Genomic DNA, 19130 nt, shown 5'->3' with positions numbered 1-19130 from the left:
ATTTATTTATTTGCATTGTTATTATTCAGTTCTGAACCATATCTATCCAAGAATACAGGACCATGAGCAATGGCAAACAGACCAACAAGTCTGGATTATGATAACTGGACATACGACACTTTTTTCTCACTTTTTGGGGACCTTTCCTTCACTGCTGAAAACAAAACCAACCTCTAATCCGCAGAAACCTGAAGAGTCGCATATGGCTGTTGAAATTGTGGGGCATCCATGCCACTTGTGTTTAACAAAGGGAAAAATAATACAAATCAAACTCCAAATAAAATAATACAAATACAACATTTCTGTTATATTAAAACCCACAGTTCTAACAGGTAATAAATAAACAGCTGTATCTTCCTGCTTTACTTCAGTGTATTCCATTTCCTAAATCATTGATGTAAATTCTTCAGCACAGTTCACTAAAGAAGTGTTGAATGGGAGACACGATGTTCTGTAAAGCACAAAAGATAGTGTTTGGACACAAGTTCTCTATTGTTTAGAGTCATGAGCCCTGGACCTATCTTATTGATAAGCATCGCTAAGCATAGCAGGGGGAAACGTGGGCATTAAGCCCAATAGCTTGTATGCTAGAAGATTTTGGAAAGCATTCTGTTGTGTGTTACTTTACATAAATACCTTAACTTGAAGTGATGCTTTGCCAAATGATGTACCACTGAAGCAGGAGAAACGAACGGCAGCGGATCGTCTTAACTGTGGATGTTTCATGGGTGTTGACAGAAAATTTGTAACCAAGGATTACGAACTCGAATGGCTACCCGTTCCAGCTTCTTTCCTTTGCACTGGGTCCGTGTAATGTAACTCGCCGCAGAACACTGTCGGTTGAAACAAGCAAAGACGTGGGTTTGGACGTCATGGAAAGCGAATTGTAATTCAAGAATTTGGTGAGTTTAGTAAAACTTTCTGAAAAAAAATTAAAACTTTTAGAAGAAAAAGGTTTGAATATGCAAATAGCGCTTTTGTGTTTCACCATGGAAACAGAATCCAGTGTGCCATGCAATTCGCTACAGTCTATGCCTCCAGATTTATGCCTCCAGATTTATGCAATGTTTGTTTTGTGTACCAGTTGGATTTAAAGCCGTGTAAACGTACCATATTGACAACATGTACTAATTTATAAATGATCATAATTGAAAGCAAATTAGACGGGGGTACTAAGAGCATTAGTGAATACTAATTTAAAATGTGGTTATCATTACGTTATATTGTATCCAGTCATCCATTCAAGCGTCATTTAATTTAAAGCACACGTTTTGTGCGTCACACAAAATTACTGAAAGTAGCCTAAGAGTGTATTATTATTATTATTATTATTATTATTATTATTATTATTATTATTATTATTATTAAGAGGAATTGTCCAAAGGTAGTCTGGTCTAAAATGCCGTGTCTAAACAATTTTACATTCCTTGGCGTTGTGTTTCCCAGCAACAGCTCCAGTGAATGGTTGGCTGAATACATCTCATTAAAAGCACTGACATTACAGTGCCAATCAATCCCAGTATTCCACTGTGTTAGGTTGAACAATCACAGAATTGCCTGCCTTTTTATGTATGTATGTATGTATTTGTCATGTATTGCTTTTACGTTATAAATAGGTTATACAATGTTGAAACTTTAGTTCTGGAGGGAATTACAGGTCTATAAGACGTTTTACACTACACGTACAGAGCTTCAAATGTTAACTATTCATAATCCCCTGCGCTACAGTAGGAGGTACCCTGTTTCTCACATAAAACTACCTTTGGGGAAAGTAATACAACCAGACGGTCAGCAATAAAGTACCGAGCAACTGCGTGTGAATAACCATACATGACCACAACTGATTATAGTGGTACCGGTAGTTTCCTAATGGTATGTACTTATTTTAATTGTTGAAAGCCAGTAGTTAACCGACAGTAAGAAATGTGTTCTGTAATCATTAGACTAGACATGTTTGCCCCACAGAAAGACAAAATACATTATTATTACTATTATTATTATTATTATTATTATTATTATTATTATTATTATTATTATTATTAGTAGTAGTAGTAGTAGTAGTAGTAGTAGTCGTAGTAGTCGTAGTAGTATTGTTATTAATAATAATATACCCCAAACCTTTAATTTAAAGTCACAATCAGGTTGCAAAATGACTATTCAGTCCTTAATCAGGACCATTTAACACATACTCTCTGTATACATCAGATGCTATTTAACGCGTGGATGCTCCCCGGTCTGTCATGTAGTTTGTATTTATTGCTAACTATGGCCAGACCCTACATCAGTGGCAACGAACCTTTGTATTATTAGAACAGAAATAGAATAGGTGTAAGTGACTGTGTCAGCAGGTTGTGTCACAGGGCCCGTCCAATCAGTCCAAGGTACCTGTACTTAAAAATAAAACAGGCTGCATCCTGTATTCAGTCACACCTTAGCATTACAGACGCCTTTTCTTCTTGAATAGTTGACGTGTGCATACCTCATTTGATACACCCAGTGTAGGAGTAGTGATGGTAAGTACACAGTGTAACTATACGATAGCAAATATTAATAAGCAGTTGCTTAAGTAGTGTTCTTAATGTAGAATTCAAATCTTTTTTTTGTAAGAACATTATGCACAGTATTTTTTTTTTTATGGATTTTAGAAGGGTTGTAGCAAAACGCACCTAGACTTATGAGTTGGCATTTGTTATATTTTATAAAATCAGAAAAAAAGGAAACAGGTGAGTACAAATACTTCAGGTGTGTACTGTGCACCTTGGGAGGGGCTTTCTTGCGCACGCGTGGCTCAAAGCTGCCACCCTCTACCTGAAAGAACGCACCTGGATCCAGCGAGACGGAAGTAGAAGTTTTGCGATTTCTGGATGACTGTCTTCACTGTGTCATTTTCATATTAACACAGATGAGGTCAGGTTTTTGAGAGGACTCATCAGTGTCGGAAGCTTGTGAGGCTAAATCTACTCTCGATCCATGTGAAGCGAGGTAGAGCTGAAGATATTTCTTGGGTCTGGTGATTACCTGCGCCAGTGCTACAGCTACATGGTAAGTTCCACTTAAAGATTCGTTACAATAATGTGCTTTTTTGAACTTGCAACTCACCCATCAAACTGTTTGGAGTCCTATCTGGATACGTTTCGTGTACAACAGTGAAGAATTTTTTTTTTTTCATTAACAAATCTAGCAAATTTAGGATATTTTATTTTCTTGCCAGTAGTTTTCTGTATTTGATTTAATTTCTCATTTGTGTTTGACACCAGTTTTTAATTGACATAAGCTTCACGTTTCAGCTTTCTGTCGTGCAATTATATGAAACGTCTACCTACTGTAGCCAATTAAACATTAAGCTGCTAAATGTAGGTTTAGATATTAAGAACACCTAATGAAAATGTTTAATGTTGTACCAAGGTAGAATTAAAAGCTAAATGAATGGCACAATACTAATTGATATATATATATATATATATATATATATATATATATATGGGGAGAAGTGCTACTTAATGAATGAATGAATGCATGCCTTATGATCAATATAATTTGTTACAACTGAACATGGAATGAATGTGGGTAATTAAATAGGGCTGAAAATACTTCACATTTGGAGGAAGTGCATATGACATTCAGGTGTTATTCCTGTGGTTTTCAGTCAGAATTCATTATGAATTTGTGCCCATTATTTTAAAGTGTTACCATACATAATCTCACTTGAGTTTTAAATTTATAGACCCTCATTTTTATTTATATAGTCCTGACTATTTAGCAAATATTGCCTAACAGGTGTAGTCTGCATTAAAACTTGAGATCTAAAACGAATGACTTTCCTACACCAAAGGGCTGTGGAGATATTGTTGGTTGTCTTTCCAAATGAACGATTCCTTGTTAGTGCAAGTTATATACATAGATAGGGAAAGCTATACCCTAATCTTTTTCTCTGGATTTATTGGACTTGGTTTGTCAACTCAACTAGTGCTTCCCAGTGGACTCTCACTGTATGTTACACAAACTAGACAGTCTCTTACATTTTTGTTTCACTGATGTACCTTAGCCTTTATGCCATTGTGCAAATTTGAGAAACTGGGTCATGAGAAACCAAGGGACCTACTCGGACAATGATGGGGATTTATATATATATATATATATATATAATATATATATATAAAATAATAAATAAAAAATTTGGATGGAATGTAGTTTATTCCAAAATTTTACAAAATCCTGAATAAAAAATAAATAAAAAAACTTTTTTTTTTTTTTTTTGACAGAAATCATTTGTGCCTAATGATGCATCCGCCTGTGTGCATATTGTAAAACCCCTCTAGCAACCAGTGATAATTTATTGCCAAAAGCGGGCCTCGCAAATCAAAATGACGACTTTCCGAAGGTTTTTAAGGAAGCGTTTATTTCCTTGGAAACTAGTAATAGTCGCCCTCATTTTCATTACGTTTGTGTTTCTCATACAACGGGAAGTTGTTGGTCGGGATCTGCAGGAAGAGCCATGGCTCAAAGACATTGTAGACAAGAGGGATGCTGTCTTAGGAATGATGATGGGGGCAGTCAATAATTTCAGGGATGCAATGCCAAAAATGCAAATTAAAGCACCTGTTCGACAACATGACACTGCGGACAGCAAGCCGTGTTTGAATGGATATTACACGGCAGCAGAGCTGAAACCTTACCTGGAGAGGCCATCTCAAGACCCCAATGCTCCTGGGGCCTCCGGAAAAGCTTTTCCAACTGACAAACTGAGCCCAGAAGAACAGAAGGAAAAGGAGAAAGGGGAGGCCAAACATTGCTTTAATCTGTTTGCAAGTGATCAGATTTCACTTAGTAGAGACCTTGGACCCGACACGAGACCTCCAGAGTATGTATATGCCTGTTTTGTTTTCTTCTAGATCATATCTGTAGTATACTATATATGGGATACTGTTGGTTTAGGGTTACTATTTTCAATAGAAAAGGCCCATGTGTTTTTTTTTTTTGTTTTTTTGTTTTTTTTTATTGTGAGAGCTGATAGACACCGTCCAGCTTGTTTCGCACATAACTTCCTCATTTAAAATGAATAGTCTGTAGAGTGGCCTAATCTCCAGCTAGCAGATCATTTAAATGTGGATAGTGTTGTGTTTTATATGTAAAATCTGAAAGTATGGTCATACTGTAAGCATAACTGCTCCCTTTCCTTAATCCTGGATTAGTGTTTGACAGAGCTGTTTACCAAAACATATTGTAAATTACCAGCCATATATGCATGTACTTTACCACCAACGATAGATGTTGAAATGGAGCATGTCATTATACAGGTGTCTTACAGGTGTTTTTTTTTGCACAGTCAGAAAACGTTTACCTGAATGTGCATGTTCAGTGAACAGTACTTAGTACTTAACAATTATTATTTTTTTTTTACATTATAATTGTGCTCCTTGTCTTTACAGATGCATTGAACAAAAAGTAAAGCGCTGTCCGCCTCTTCCAACCACTAGTATAATTATCGTGTTCCACAATGAAGCATGGAGCACATTGCTGAGAACAGTATACAGCGTGCTGCATACATCTCCTGCCATCTTTCTGAAAGAGATCATACTGGTGGATGATGCAAGTGTTGATGGTAATGCATATATAAAATAAAGTTCTTAAGTAATGGGGCGGATTGTGGCTTTTCCAAGGGAGCGGTTGTATCTGGTGGCATTTGGTAACATATTTTGTGTGTTTAATTTGAAATCTCATTTTAATTTGATGGTGCTTTGCAGTTCTAAGGTTCCTCTCTGACTGTCTTGATTTATTGATGATTCTCTTCAGTCTGTGATGTGGATCCGGGACTGAAGAGCTTTTTTCTTTTTTCTTTTTTTTTTCTTTTTTTAATAAAAGCTGCTCCATATGTTGGAGTCTTTAAGGCTCCAGTCAGGCAGCTTTGGCAGCAAGCCATGCACAGAGATTTGAAGCTCTCTGTCAATTTCAAGCCCTGTTAGCCCGAACTGCAACTGTTTATTTCTGTATTTGTAGACAACAGTTTTTAGTGTGATTTTCTAGTGTGTTAATCTGTGAACTATGAAAGGGGTTTACATCTTATTGCTTCTGTGTTTTAATAATGCCTCTGACTGATTCTTTTTCCTTGTTATAATATATATTTTTTAAACAGATCTGGCAGTTTTTTTTGCTATTTAATTACCTTCCCCAGAAAGTCATTCATGGTTAATCAGAACAACCTTATTAAATTAATGCGAACCGGATCTCAAATATTTAAATTGCACAGCGTGTATTTGTTTAAGGGAGAGTGGACCACCCTGCACTTAGGCTCTCTGAATGGAATAAAAAAAGAAACTGTTTTTGTATCTACAGATTACTTGAAGGAACCGCTGGATGATTATGTAAAGCAGCTCCACATAGTTAAGGTAGTCCGGCAAAAGGAAAGAAAGGGACTTATTACTGCCAGGCTACTGGGAGCAGCAGTAGCCACAGGGGATGTGCTCACTTTCTTAGATGCACATTGTAAGTACCTAAAAGCACCTGTTAAATTATATACCTACATGTTTTAAACTTGTGTTCTGTAAGCAAGATTTGCTATTGAGGAATTCATTTGTAATTCCATTTATAACAGAATTCAGAACTATTACCACATGTTACTGTACATACCTAGAAACACATGGAGGGTATACTGTTACAGTGTATTGTTAGAACTGTCTGTTCTTTCCACATTTCAATATTTCCCAATGATTAAATTAATACAGTATACTGTGGTTTGGATGAGTTAATATAATAAATATGTTTCTTTTAATTCGTTGCATGTCCAGACCACAGTTACCAGGCATTAGGTGGAAGATATTCTGCCACTGGTATGTCAGAAGCAAACAGACAGTAGCTTTAATGTTACTGTGTTAGAAACACAAATATAATACACACAATAACACCATAAACACTAAAAATGGCATTTTCCTGTGATCATAAGGTGAATGTTTCCATGGCTGGTTGGAGCCTCTTCTGGCGCGGGTAGCAGAGAACTACACTGTAGTGGTAAGCCCAGACATTACAACAATTGACCTCAATACCTTTGAGTTTATGAAACCGTCTCCCTATGGGCAAAACCATAACCGAGGCAACTTTGACTGGGGTTTATCCTTTGGATGGGAAAGCCTTCCTGACCACGAGAAAAAAAGAAGAAAAGATGAAACGTACCCAATCAAGTAAGAAGCTTTTTAAAGTAATTTGCATGGTGTTCAGTTATTTTGCATAGTAGCTCTGTTTTCTATGTTCCACTGTTTTTCTGATCTAACCGATGTAAGTTTGCTTAGATAAGTGTTCTGTTCTTTTGCAGTCGTAAACAAATACTAATGTTTTCTTCTTATTCAAATTATACACACTTAACTTTGTATGTAACAATTTTGAGCTTGCAGTGTGTCAGGAAAAGCAGTGAATTCTTCATAGACAGCTGTCAATAAAAAGTGTTAGAAATTCAACGGTAGCATTACACTTGTATTGCATTGTTTTGTGGTTTTGCTTTACCTTCCTATAATATCACACTCTTTCGGTTTACAGGACACCAACATTTGCTGGGGGGCTTTTCTCAATCTCCAAAGAGTATTTTTATTACATTGGAAGTTACGATGAAAAAATGGAAATTTGGGGAGGCGAGAATATTGAAATGTCTTTTCGAGTAAGTGCTATTTTAAAATGTATTTATTCAAGAAAGCATTTTGCAATTGGTTTACTAATGCACAATTGTTTTTTTTTTTTCTTTAAAAAATATTTTGTTTAGGTCAAATGGCAATATAATTATATTTTTCTGAGGGCATAAGGGAATAAAACGTTAAGAACTGTCAGTAATACCCAATGTTCTCTTAATAATCCAGTATTTGTTTTTTTTGTTATAGAAGTACAATTCAATAAATGCTACAGGATATGAAAGATTTTTCTCCACTTGATATTAACAGACCAGTCTTTGTCACCATAATTTTAAACACTTGTTTGTAAGTTTTGAGCACAGTACTAACAGGAAATGGTGAGCATGGTGAGCAGAGGTATACAATTGTTTATTGCTGTTTACATTCAAGGTTTTAGAGCATGTGTTATATTTATTTTCAGTTAGTCTTGCTAATTAAATAACCGCTTTTATGGTTGCCAGGTGTGGCAGTGTGGCGGACAGTTGGAGATCATTCCATGCTCTGTGGTGGGTCATGTTTTCCGCACCAAAAGCCCACATACATTCCCCAAAGGCACTCAGGTTATTGCACGTAATGAAGTCCGTCTAGCTGAAGTCTGGATGGATGATTATAAAGAAATATTCTACCGGAGAAACCAGCAAGCAGCCCAGATGGCAAAAGAAGTAGGTGGAAATGTAGCTTTAAGAATATAAGTTATCAAAATTGAATTTTTCATCTATTCCAAAAAAGGTTTTCATTCCAGCAGCAGATTTCCAAAAAAAAAAAACAAAAAAAAAAAACTCTTCTAATTAGTACTGCCTGAAAGTGTTTTTTTTTTTTTTTCTCAGACTCTGGAAGGTTTTTGTGGAATGTTTTAAAACAAAGTACGTTCCTGGATATATGTTATGCTAATATTTTTACAAGTGCAAGAGGCCCTTATTGCATCTGTCTTTTTTTTTTTAATTTATTTTTTTATTTGACCATTTGTCAGCTACATGCTTTCTGTCTTCACTCTGTCTGGCCAAAGTCTGAATGAAATGAAAATATTTATAAAGATCTTGGAGTTATGTTTAGTGCAATAGCCTTTAATTAACACCACTTTTTTTTTTTAACAGGAGAAAAATCAACAAACAACTTGACAGTGTATTTGAGTCCTTGAATTGTATTACTAACTTTGTCAAATGAACTGTGTTTTCCTTGAAGACTGGTGTAGTAATGATTAGTTTTGACATGTTTTACTAGGGGGTTGATCCACCTCACCCCACCAGGATAAGTCACAGCTGGATTTTTACACCACCTAGTTTGCATCAACCACTTATATTTATGGGTATCCTGGGATGACCAGGGATAGGTGGTCTACCCCTACAGTAGGTCTCACAAGTGCAAAGCTTATATTAACAGATTCTGGAAGAGTTTAGCAGATTAAGTGCTGTGATTTGTTGCTGGGTTTATAGGGCAAAATAATGTGATCCGGCAGAGACTTTTATTATCCCGGTTACAAATGTAGGGAAACTTGGTTGTAAAAAATTTGCATAAAAGAAAATTATGAGAAGAAACTGAAGAATATTTCTTGCATTAAAGACCCTGTTTGCCTCACTCACATTCTATGGTGAATGTAAACTTTCTGGTCGGGAGATTCTGGTTTTTAATTGTCTTATTATTTTTGTCAACAGGAATCTTTTGGGGACATATCCCAAAGGTTGAAGCTCAGACAAAATCTGAAGTGTAAAAACTTCTCTTGGTATTTGAAGAACGTGTATCCTGAAGGTTTCCTGCCAGATTTGATCCCTCTTCGCTTTGGAGCCGTAAATTTTAAATATATTTTTTAAATATTTATATGTATTACTTTTGTAATCTATGTGTTACTCAGGAATAGAGTAACAAGAATAACATCATATTCTTGAATTACTATTTAGAATCCATTTGTTCTTTTATATATAAAAATTACCTTTTTTATTTTTTTTAAAAAGCTTTTGGTTTCTCTTTTAGGTGAAAAATATGGGTAAGGAGTCCTGTCTAGATGCTGGGGAGAACAATGAAGGTGGCAAACAACTGATACTTTACCCATGCCATGGGCTTGGAGGAAATCAGGTAGAGGGCGCTTTATTCTTTTGGGTTTTTCATTTGGGATGGAGATTGCTGCACAAAGTCAGTCTATTCTAAGCTCATTTATTGTTTAAGGGCAAGGCCCACCCCCACCAAAATAAGTATCTGGCCTTGAATTCGTCTTATCGGTGAAATAATCACATTACAGAACGATTTTTGAATATGTTCCCCAACAGTGGTGTTCAGTCAAAGTCTCATGTTCATAAATGTGACTCTACATGACCCCTTTCTGCAGATTGCATCAACAGAAAACCAAAAATCTAGTGCCCGTCTAGGAACAGGTTTGTGGTAGATACCGTTGAGTGAAAGGAATGTTAAGTTAAATGTTTTAAGCTGTTTAACATACAACTTTTATCTTTCAGTACTTTGAATACTCTACACACCATGAAATTCGTCACAACATCCAAAAGGAATTGTGTTTGCATGCTACTGACGAAGTTGTTACGTTGGAAGAATGTCAGTTCAAAGGTCAAAATACACATGTCACAGTAGAAGAAAAGTGGGAGCTAAGAGAGGTAATGCCTGTTCTAGAACATTGAACTACATGGAAATGAGTGCAAACATGCATTAGTCTGCCTGGCAAGTTGTTGGTAATATCACATCTTTCAAAACTATAGTAGAATATGAAAGATGATGTCAGTAGAATGAATAAAATGATCTGTATTTTTATGTATGACAGAAATTAAATAGTTCTTCTTCTAGGGCAGTCTTTCTGTAAAGCTCCTTAGTGCTCAGAGTGGAACATAGTGTCCCATATAATTTTGAAATCTTAGTTTTTACATATTTATATAATCTTGTATCTTATGAATCCATAGCATTGTATGTTCAATTCACTGCTAATGGCAAGTACTGTGGGCATCACGTATAAACTTGGTGCCTGAAGATAAAAACTTTTTTTTTTTTTTTTAAATAACCGGAAAGCTAAAAAGTCCTGGTTCCACAAATTGATAAACTGTGGAAGAATGTAGAATATAGTCAACAAGGGAAAGCAAATTCTCACTTTACACAGCATTTTCCAGGATGTACTGTAATAAGGGTTGTCTAACCTATTCATCTGTATAGGCTGCCTGATTAAACTCACAGTAAAATGTGGAATAGCTCAAAATACTGTGTAAAGGATGAATATTTAAGTATGTTTTGCTTTTTCTCTCCCTCCTCCCCTCCCCAGGACCATCTAATTGTAAATCCTGCAGCAAACATGTGCCTTGCTGCAAAAGAAGAGCACCCAAGCCTGGAACCCTGCAACCCTGCTGATAGATTCCAGAAGTGGACCTTTATTTGAGGTTCAACCCAGGCATATCTGTAGTTTCTTATAGTTGGAAGATGTTTGTGTTTTGATACAAGATCACAACGTGATACATTTGCACTTGGAAGAAATGTCTGTATTCTAAAAAGAGTTGGGTATTTTGATGTTGGTATGGAGCTGATTTTTTTTTTTTTTTTTTTTTACAGTGCTAAATATAAAGTACCAAAGAACTTTGTAAAATGTCAATATTTGTCATTTGTCATTTTTGTATTTGGTAAATACATACAGTAGTAGAGGCTCTAGACTACACAAGGTAATAACTATGTACTGTGATTCACTCTTTTTTTTTTTGTTAACATTTAATCATTTTAAATCAGTAACTTTAAATTACTGCATTTATCATTCATGTATTTCCTCCAAATAAAAAATAACAAGTTTTTTTTTTAAATAAACATAATACATCTATACCCCCCCTAGATCATGCAGTTCAGTTAATTTTCATTCAACATCCGTGTGAGAGGATGTGGCATTATTTCTGCAATGCATATAGTCTAAATTGTTACGGCATTGTTGATTACTATTCAGTATAAACAAGCTGTGATATGGTAGATGGATGTAGTGTTTTCAGGTGCTGTACCAACAGCTGTGGAAGCGGAAATCCTCCACAGCACTCACTTGCAATAGTCCAAATTAAACTCTGGCTGATTGCTCCCTCTTTTGGTTATTAGGAAACATGCAGCCATTGCCTACAGGATGAACTGACTGTACTGTTCTGTTTTCAGAAAGATGTTAGTACATTGAAGTCATTTTAAAAGTTGACAATTAGAAATGTCAGCTCTATAGTATTCTCGGAGGGCTTTTATTAATGTATTTACTTGGGCAGACAAGTGCAGTTCAGCTAAATTACATGTGTGAATCTGCTGGATTACCAGCAGCATATTAGCAGTCACCCCAAATGGAAGAGGTGGTCTAGCTTTAATTGCAAATATTTGTTTTTACATAAAGAGAAAATTAATCAAAACAGAAACGAAAATGACCCCCCACTCTACTCTGAAGTTAATTTCCAGATAAACTAGGTTCAGTTTGGCTTGTTTAGAATGGATTCCTGTGTTCCTGAGTCTTCATGAATGCCTTTAATACTTTGTTGATTTGTAATGGATAAAGTATTCAATAATAAGTTAAAAAAAAAACAATACAGCAAACATGCCAAGTAATCCATAGTTCCATGTATGTTTTATTCCAGTGGGGAGGGGGGATAATTAAACAAAGTCAAGATTGTATTTTGGCTCCCATTTTTAAGGTTCAATGAATAACTGAAAAACAAGACTTTAAACAACTATGTAGAAGCAGAAACTGCAAAGAAAACAAAAACTAAAAATCTACTTTCCAATTTCACAAGCCTCATGGATGTGGTTAATCCAAGTGACTGCTTATTCAGATTGACAACAGGCTTATACAATTTGAAAGAAAAATACAGCCTAGTACAAATGACACCAATTTCCTGAAACAAAAGACATACAGACTGTTGTAGTAAACCACAATAAATACATTTCATAATATTATTCATAATAAATACTGAAAATGATAAATACAGTAGAATACCACTAAAGATCTGATGGTTATCACTGTAGCTTTGTATTTTGCTTTGGCACACTTCATATCACAGGTTTAGTAAAGTACATCTGAAGTTGTCATACCAGTATGCACAGGAATCATTTTTTTGTTTTTATACAATCGTGTAGTTTTCCATCACCATTAGCATCTTTTACATGAAGCTGAGAAACTGTTTGTGTAGTCACCCTCATTGTTTATCAGATCAGTTTTCTAGGCTGCTAGGATACAGGTTTTAATGTCTGCTCTATTGCTTAATAGTTACCACTGCTTATACTGTATATTCCAGGAAAACTTATTTGTAAAGTCTCATCTGGTAAGTGCACAATCTTCTGGGACATCTGAATGGAATGGAACAGAAAAAGCAAACGTATTGTTATTAAGAAGATAAACTTTGTGTCACTCATAAAATAATATTTGTTGAGTTGAGAGTACAAAACAACCTTATTAACACATATGGAGCTGAGCATGTCATTTGCAGTTTCTTTAGGAATAAAAAAGAAAAGATCTATATATAGATAGATAGAGATAGGTAGATATGTAGATAGATAGAGATAGGTAGATATGTAGATAGATAGTTGCAGGGCATTTTTTTGGACATTGTAATAACTTTCTTATGTAGTTTTCTTCAGTGTTCAACATTACGGATGTCGGAATCTCTTGTTTTTGTTCCTTTTTTTTTTTTTTTTAACCAGGATAAATCTATACTACAAATTATTTTTGTATACATTTATTAATACAAAGTAATATTCTGATACAGCTTCAATACAATTTGAATATTCCTTTACATATACATGTAGTTATTGCCAGCTGGGGTACATGTATCGCAGCTGAGGATTCAAATCAACTACTGGCCCATCTCTTTAAAGTATAAAAGTAGCATGGCATAAATTGCAAATACTAAACCTGTTAAGGAAACAGCAACATTATAATAAACTTGCATTTCCAAATCCAAACTGGAGATAATGTATGCAAAGCAGTGCTACTAGTGCTGTATCTGATAGTTTAATGATAGATTGTATTCTTTAACACAAATACATTATTTACACTAACTAGGATATGTTGAAATCATTTCCTCCCAGCTTTTGGTGTTAAGTCACACCTATACTATATATCCCATTTTTGTTTTACTCAGTATATGAACAAAACTAATTGTAACCCTGAATTCCAAAGGATATTGCACTTTTACAGGCAAGAACAAATATTCATGGTTCTTCTCACATACCCTTACTTCAAATGACTATGTTTTATTGTTTAATACTAATACAGTTTTATCCTAAGAACAGGCGCTTGTCAAAAATGTCATTTTGTACACACTGGCAAAAATGAAGCCAGTGTAATAATTATAGTCCACTAATTTGTATGGGTTCTATTTTCCTTTACATCAAGAAGTAGCTTGCAGATTTGGAGATGTTATTTCACAACTAGAGATACAATGGATACTTTTTAAAACAATAGTAACAGCTCCGCCAACAATTCCTTTTGCTGCCCTGTAATGTAACCCAGGTGAAAATCATGAAAAGGGTTAGAAGTTGTACTAAGCTTGATCCAAAGCCCCATATGTCAGGGGAGATGGCGATTTCACATTTTCATGACTTCCATCAAATAAATCATGCGATAACTTTAGTGGTAGTTTATATATAAACTCTAGTTGCACCTCAGATGGAGGAGTAGAACATGGTTCTGAAATGCTTCAGTATGACATCATAGTGCTACTGCAGATTGTTACACTAACGTAATGTGCATTGTAATTTTAAAGCTTAATGATATTTTATACTGAAACTATTACAGTAGTAGCAACATGTCAGTACAGAATCATGAGACAATTTTCAATAATGCGTCCAGATTTGTCCTGACTTCCCTCACCCTGTAGGGACTTTAAAAAGTGCATGTGGGCAGCCTGGAGAGTGGAAGTGATTTTCCAAAATAAAGAAGTTGTCTGAAAATGTAAAACGCAAAAGAGAATCTGGTTGGAAATACCTCCTCTTGCAGAATAATCTTAATCTTCTATGGTTCAGTTAGCAAGGTGTGCCCAGTGACAATTAACTAATTTATATACAGTACATTGAATGTAGGATTAGTCAACATTTTGTGTCTTTCAGTATATTATGGATTTTCAAAGGCATTAGCTCAAAAATAACATGCTATCCATTATCAAAACATTTATATTTAACATATGCTTCATAACCCCATAAATAAATTACATATTGAACAGTAAACTTTTTTTTCACAATTGCCACATGAACATATAAAAGTTCTATCCACAAGATAAGATCTGTTGAAAACAAACCTTTAAAAAGGTTAATCTGAAATTACAAGATACTTAGATATCACAGGCCTACGAGAAAAGCTTACAATTTTGAATGCTTCACCTTGCTTCACTTGAATTTTAAAACAACAATATTCACAGGTAGAATGTTTTTTTTTTTTTTTTTTTTTTTTTTTTTTTATAAAAAGGTCACACATTTAGAACCTGTATATTAAAACAGGCAAGGTCTGGGGGAAAAACAAAACAAAAAAAAAAAATAACAGCAGCAACAGCAACAGCAACAGCAACAGCAACAACAACAACAACAACAACATGTGCAATTAATTCACGTAGACAGAAAGAGAAAAAAAACTACTGTATCTGATGCATTAGCCAATACTTTTGACCCAAAAAATAAAAATTGGAAAAATTATTTGGGCAATGGCTCGATAATAGTAAGAGTAAGAATAAGAACAAACAAAAAAAACAAGGGAGAGTGACCTTAAGCACTAAACTGGTGTGGCTTCTGGCACACTGTCCAGCTCTGCAGGTTTCTTGATATTGTTGTTGTTTTCTGGCAGTGCAGCTCCTTCACAGAGTCCTGCTAAAATCTCCTTCGGCTGCTCAGCTGGAAAACAACTACCGTTAGCAACATAGCGATCATGGGAATTATTGTTTAGGTAGTTGTGAAACTCCATCTGGGAGCGACCTGGTATCTGTTCGCCATATATACCATTGCACTGAACACTATTGTCCTGATCTGCAGAACAACAAACAATAACCGAGGGTAATGCATTTGCAGCTGGATACTGACGATTGCCATAGCTTTCTTCGGGCTCACTAGTATAGTCCGGGTACTGCTCGGATGTCATATTGTAAGGCACCAAAGACATTGTCCCTTTGTTATTGGTAACCCTCTCGGAGTAGGACGAAGCTTCATTGTAGGCCTCGTTGGCTTGATTTGTCACAGAATTAACTGCTGCTGCAGCAGTATTAGGATTTTCAATTTGATAATACTCTGCTGAAGAGTTAGTGTAGTAAGAATTTGTTTCATTGCGATTTTCATGAATCATCGTACTATCAGAGTAACATAATACAGAAGAAAGAGGTACCACTTCTGTGTGCGACACAGCAGGTTTGGTGATTCCTTCCCCAAAATCATCCGATTTATCTTCATCATTATCATCATCAACATTGTCATCATCATTATCCGAGTCGCTAGCTGCCAAGCTTTGAGTGCTAGAATCTGTTATACCACTACATAAACTACTCCCATCGTCATCTTCATCTTCTTCATCCTCCTCCTCCTCCTCCTCTTCCTCCTCCTCCTCCTCCTCTTCTCCTTGTTCATCTAGCTCCTCAGCTGCCTGAAGGTGCATTAATGCAGTCTGTGGAACAGCATCTGTGAGGGAATATTCTAGACTATGCTGGGCCTGGACCAGGGGATTACTGTTAACATTCACTTCACCATGGTAACCATTTACAGTAGATGCCTGCTGCTGCTCCCTGTTCTTCTCCAGTTCAAGCTTCATGATAGTGTGCAGGAAGTGAGTCCGTACCCTGATGGGGTTGAATTCAATTCTGCCTGCTGTGTTGCTGCAGCCTTCCTTTGTGCAGCCACAAGGGAATGTCATACGGTCCACCTGAAAGAATCCGAAAAGCATGTTAAAGAAGTACAGAACACTGAAAATCAAAATCATTTTCTGCTGCAGCTCATGAATATTTTAAAAAAAAATTCAAATGAGAAACAGAAAAAAATGGGAGCACACTTCATTGTTTGTCAAACATTATGCATGTCTGCTTTATTTCTTCAACTATTTGTTATATTGGGGTGTAGTTAAAATTTGATTTAGGGTTTAATTCCCGCTTTTAAAAAGGTGGTGTATGTAAAATGGTCAGGGATAATAAATGTAACTAGTACCCTGAAGGTCCAGAAAAAGCTGACTTGAAAATGTTAAGAAAGACAAATATAATTAGGGCTTCTGATTTTCGGTTTTAACCGATAAAACACTCCAGATACAAAAAAAAAAATGTAAATTGGTGGATAGCCAATAAACACCAGAAAACACAGTAAAAACTGTGGAAATGGTTAATCTATTCACGTTGACTTTACCCTTTTCACATTTAAAAAAAATAAAACCTACTACGAAGATAATAATAAATACATGTCCCTGTGCTGCTGGGCAATGTCCCGCCTTCCTGACTTCCCACCCCAACTACTGAGTGACAGCACATTCCTACATTTCTATTGGAGACTCCGCTTGCGAGATTTAAAATGAGATTACAATCAGGATGGAGGCTTGTTAGCGGGATTTAAAGCTGTATTACAGTTAAGACACAGTGGATTTAAAACATATTTGTGGCAAAATGTACAAAAATGCGTACACACAAAAACCCCAGAATAATGTGCCCGTGACCATAGGGATTTCGTTGTGGAAGACAGCAAAGGAAAGAAGGTACAACTTAAGTGTGCAAGTACTGTCGTGTTACTATACATATTTTGACACACACACACACACACACACACACACACACACACACACACACACACACAAAAAAACGCTCAAGCATTTTGGAAAGTAACCGAAAACACTAAATTTCATACAGTATATCAAAAACGAAAGCCTGGAAAAAACCTGATTTACATAAAACTCAAAAATAGCTCAAATTAAGCCCGAAAAATACAATTAATAAAACCTGAATGCAAATTTACATACAATTATTATTTTTATTATTATTCTTTAAAAGACTCATGTTTACCTGACATTTAATTCCAGCCATGCTGCAAGCACAGGTCTCAGGATCACAGAAGATTCTGCAGTCACAGCCACAGTCCTCTCTTGACACACGGATTGCACGAAGCTCATGTTTTTCTTCCACGTCTATCTTTTTAACCCCGGATGCCCTCAGTAAAGCCCTCCTTTTTTTGGTTGTCAGGGGTTGTAAAAAGAAATACTCGTCAACCTCAGTGTTGTCTACATCAATGTCATCGTCTGAAATATCATCCACTGTGAGTGTATTGGCTTCTTCTGACTCCACGGTACCATTTTTAGTCAGCTAAAAACATCAAAGGTTAAATAAGGTGAGTAAACTCTAGAAACTACAAATAAAAAATCTATGACAATGGATTATGTGACAGTTAAAGGCTATTACATCCAACTGCCATCCAGTTATTGATTGGCAGGGACATCAGTCTTAATGTACATGAAAGCTAGTTTGCTTTCAGTTTGTGAATGCAAAAATAAACAGCTTTCATAAAAATTCCACATTGTAAATTGTTTCTCTGTTGTCCAATCACCTAATTTCAATAAAATGTAAATAACTGGTTCTTGTACTGTTGTAGTGATGGTCTGTTTAGAGTACCTTTAGCTTTATTGAGTTGAGTTTCTCTTGTTTTAAGTGGTCTCTCAGCATCTCACGGTGAATTCTTTCCTGTTCCAAAGCGAACTCTCCCAGCGTGTACTGTCGGACGCAGTTGTGTCGGTTGGACATGCCCAGGGTGCTCCCTCCTTGGCTGGGGACGCTGGTAAAACCTTGTCGTCGCGTGAAGTAATACACGGTCACGTTTTCAAAGTGAACATTTCTCGTTCTCAGACGTTTCTCTCTTTTGAGTATTGAGGATGCTGAAAAAACAAAACAAAACATACAAACAAAAAAAAACATCAGTTATCATCTGTTTGAGCTATCAAAAGGAAATTAACTCAATATGCAGGCACAAAGTCGAGGTACATCACAGTTTACTTGGAATCCAGAAATACATGCACTACTAGATGTTCCTAGGGACAGTGGGAATGGGTTATTTTACATCTTTTACTAGAGATGCAGAAGCTATTCTCATGTAAGTTATCCACTGACTAGTGTTGAAGAGATGTTTGTGCAATTAATTTAAAAAAGTTACTTTGGCAACAAAACATTTCTTACATAAATTCTTAAGAAAACATTTGCCACAAGCTTACAAAGCGTGGACTAATTCAAATAATACCAACTATTACAATATAAGAAATCTCACAAACATACAATACACTGCAAAGTCTCCAAACCAAGAGACATCTGCTCCATCCCTGATTTTAGAAATCCTTAAATAAACGTGTCATGAAAGTCATCTTGCAGTAGAGATGCAAAGTATTTACAAAGATATATTCATTATTACAACAGGAAAAGTATGTAGCAGTCAAGAAAGAAATTTTTCCCTCAATAGCCTTGCAATTAAATAATGTATCTCTATGCCAGCACGGTAGCTATAGTTTATAGAATCAGTCCAGGCACATTCCAAGGTCATTTTGGAAAC

At 35.7% G+C, this 19130-nt stretch overlaps 2 protein-coding genes across 11 annotated transcripts in view; one reads left to right on the top strand and one right to left on the bottom strand.

The window, feature by feature from the left end:
- Window positions 1–773: 773 nt before the first annotated feature.
- LOC117426530 (polypeptide N-acetylgalactosaminyltransferase 3-like) lies at window positions 774–11186 on the top strand. 3 transcript variants are annotated; one of them, XM_059033716.1, is made up of 12 exons: window positions 774–902; window positions 2903–3042; window positions 4263–4861; window positions 5430–5602; window positions 6334–6483; window positions 6941–7175; window positions 7528–7645; window positions 8114–8314; window positions 9305–9436; window positions 9621–9722; window positions 10100–10252; window positions 10906–11186. In XM_059033716.1, the coding sequence occupies exons 3-12, from the start codon at window positions 4365–4367 to the stop codon at window positions 11017–11019; spliced, it is 1875 nt and encodes a 624-aa protein (XP_058889699.1). In that variant the 5' UTR covers window positions 774–902; window positions 2903–3042; window positions 4263–4364; the 3' UTR covers window positions 11020–11186. The 3 variants fall into 3 exon arrangements, with proteins under 3 accessions (XP_058889699.1, XP_058889698.1, XP_034781485.2); XM_059033715.1 differs by lacking the exon at window positions 774–902 and adding an exon at window positions 2293–2513; XM_034925594.2 differs by lacking the exon at window positions 774–902 and having other exon boundaries at window positions 2775–3042.
- Window positions 11187–14837: 3651 nt separating this feature from the next.
- The window catches only part of LOC117426568 (cysteine/serine-rich nuclear protein 3-like), a 45450-nt gene continuing 41157 nt past the window's right edge, over window positions 14838–19130 (bottom strand). For all 8 annotated transcript variants that reach the window (XM_059033718.1, XM_034044265.3, XM_034044266.3 and 5 more), the window contains 3 exons: window positions 18206–18465; window positions 17603–17899; window positions 14838–16485 (listed from right to left, as the gene is read on the bottom strand). In XM_059033718.1, the coding sequence (XP_058889701.1) occupies window positions 15352–16485; window positions 17603–17899; window positions 18206–18465 (1691 nt within the window). In that variant the 3' untranslated portion in view covers window positions 14838–15351. The remainder of the gene's footprint in view (window positions 16486–17602; window positions 17900–18205; window positions 18466–19130) is intronic.

This window comes from Acipenser ruthenus, chromosome 11, assembly GCF_902713425.1.
Source record: "Acipenser ruthenus chromosome 11, fAciRut3.2 maternal haplotype, whole genome shotgun sequence".
NCBI lineage: Eukaryota > Metazoa > Chordata > Actinopteri > Acipenseriformes > Acipenseridae > Acipenser > Acipenser ruthenus.
Note: the sequence above shows the minus strand (reverse complement) of the source record. Positions and strands in the feature narration are given on the sequence as shown.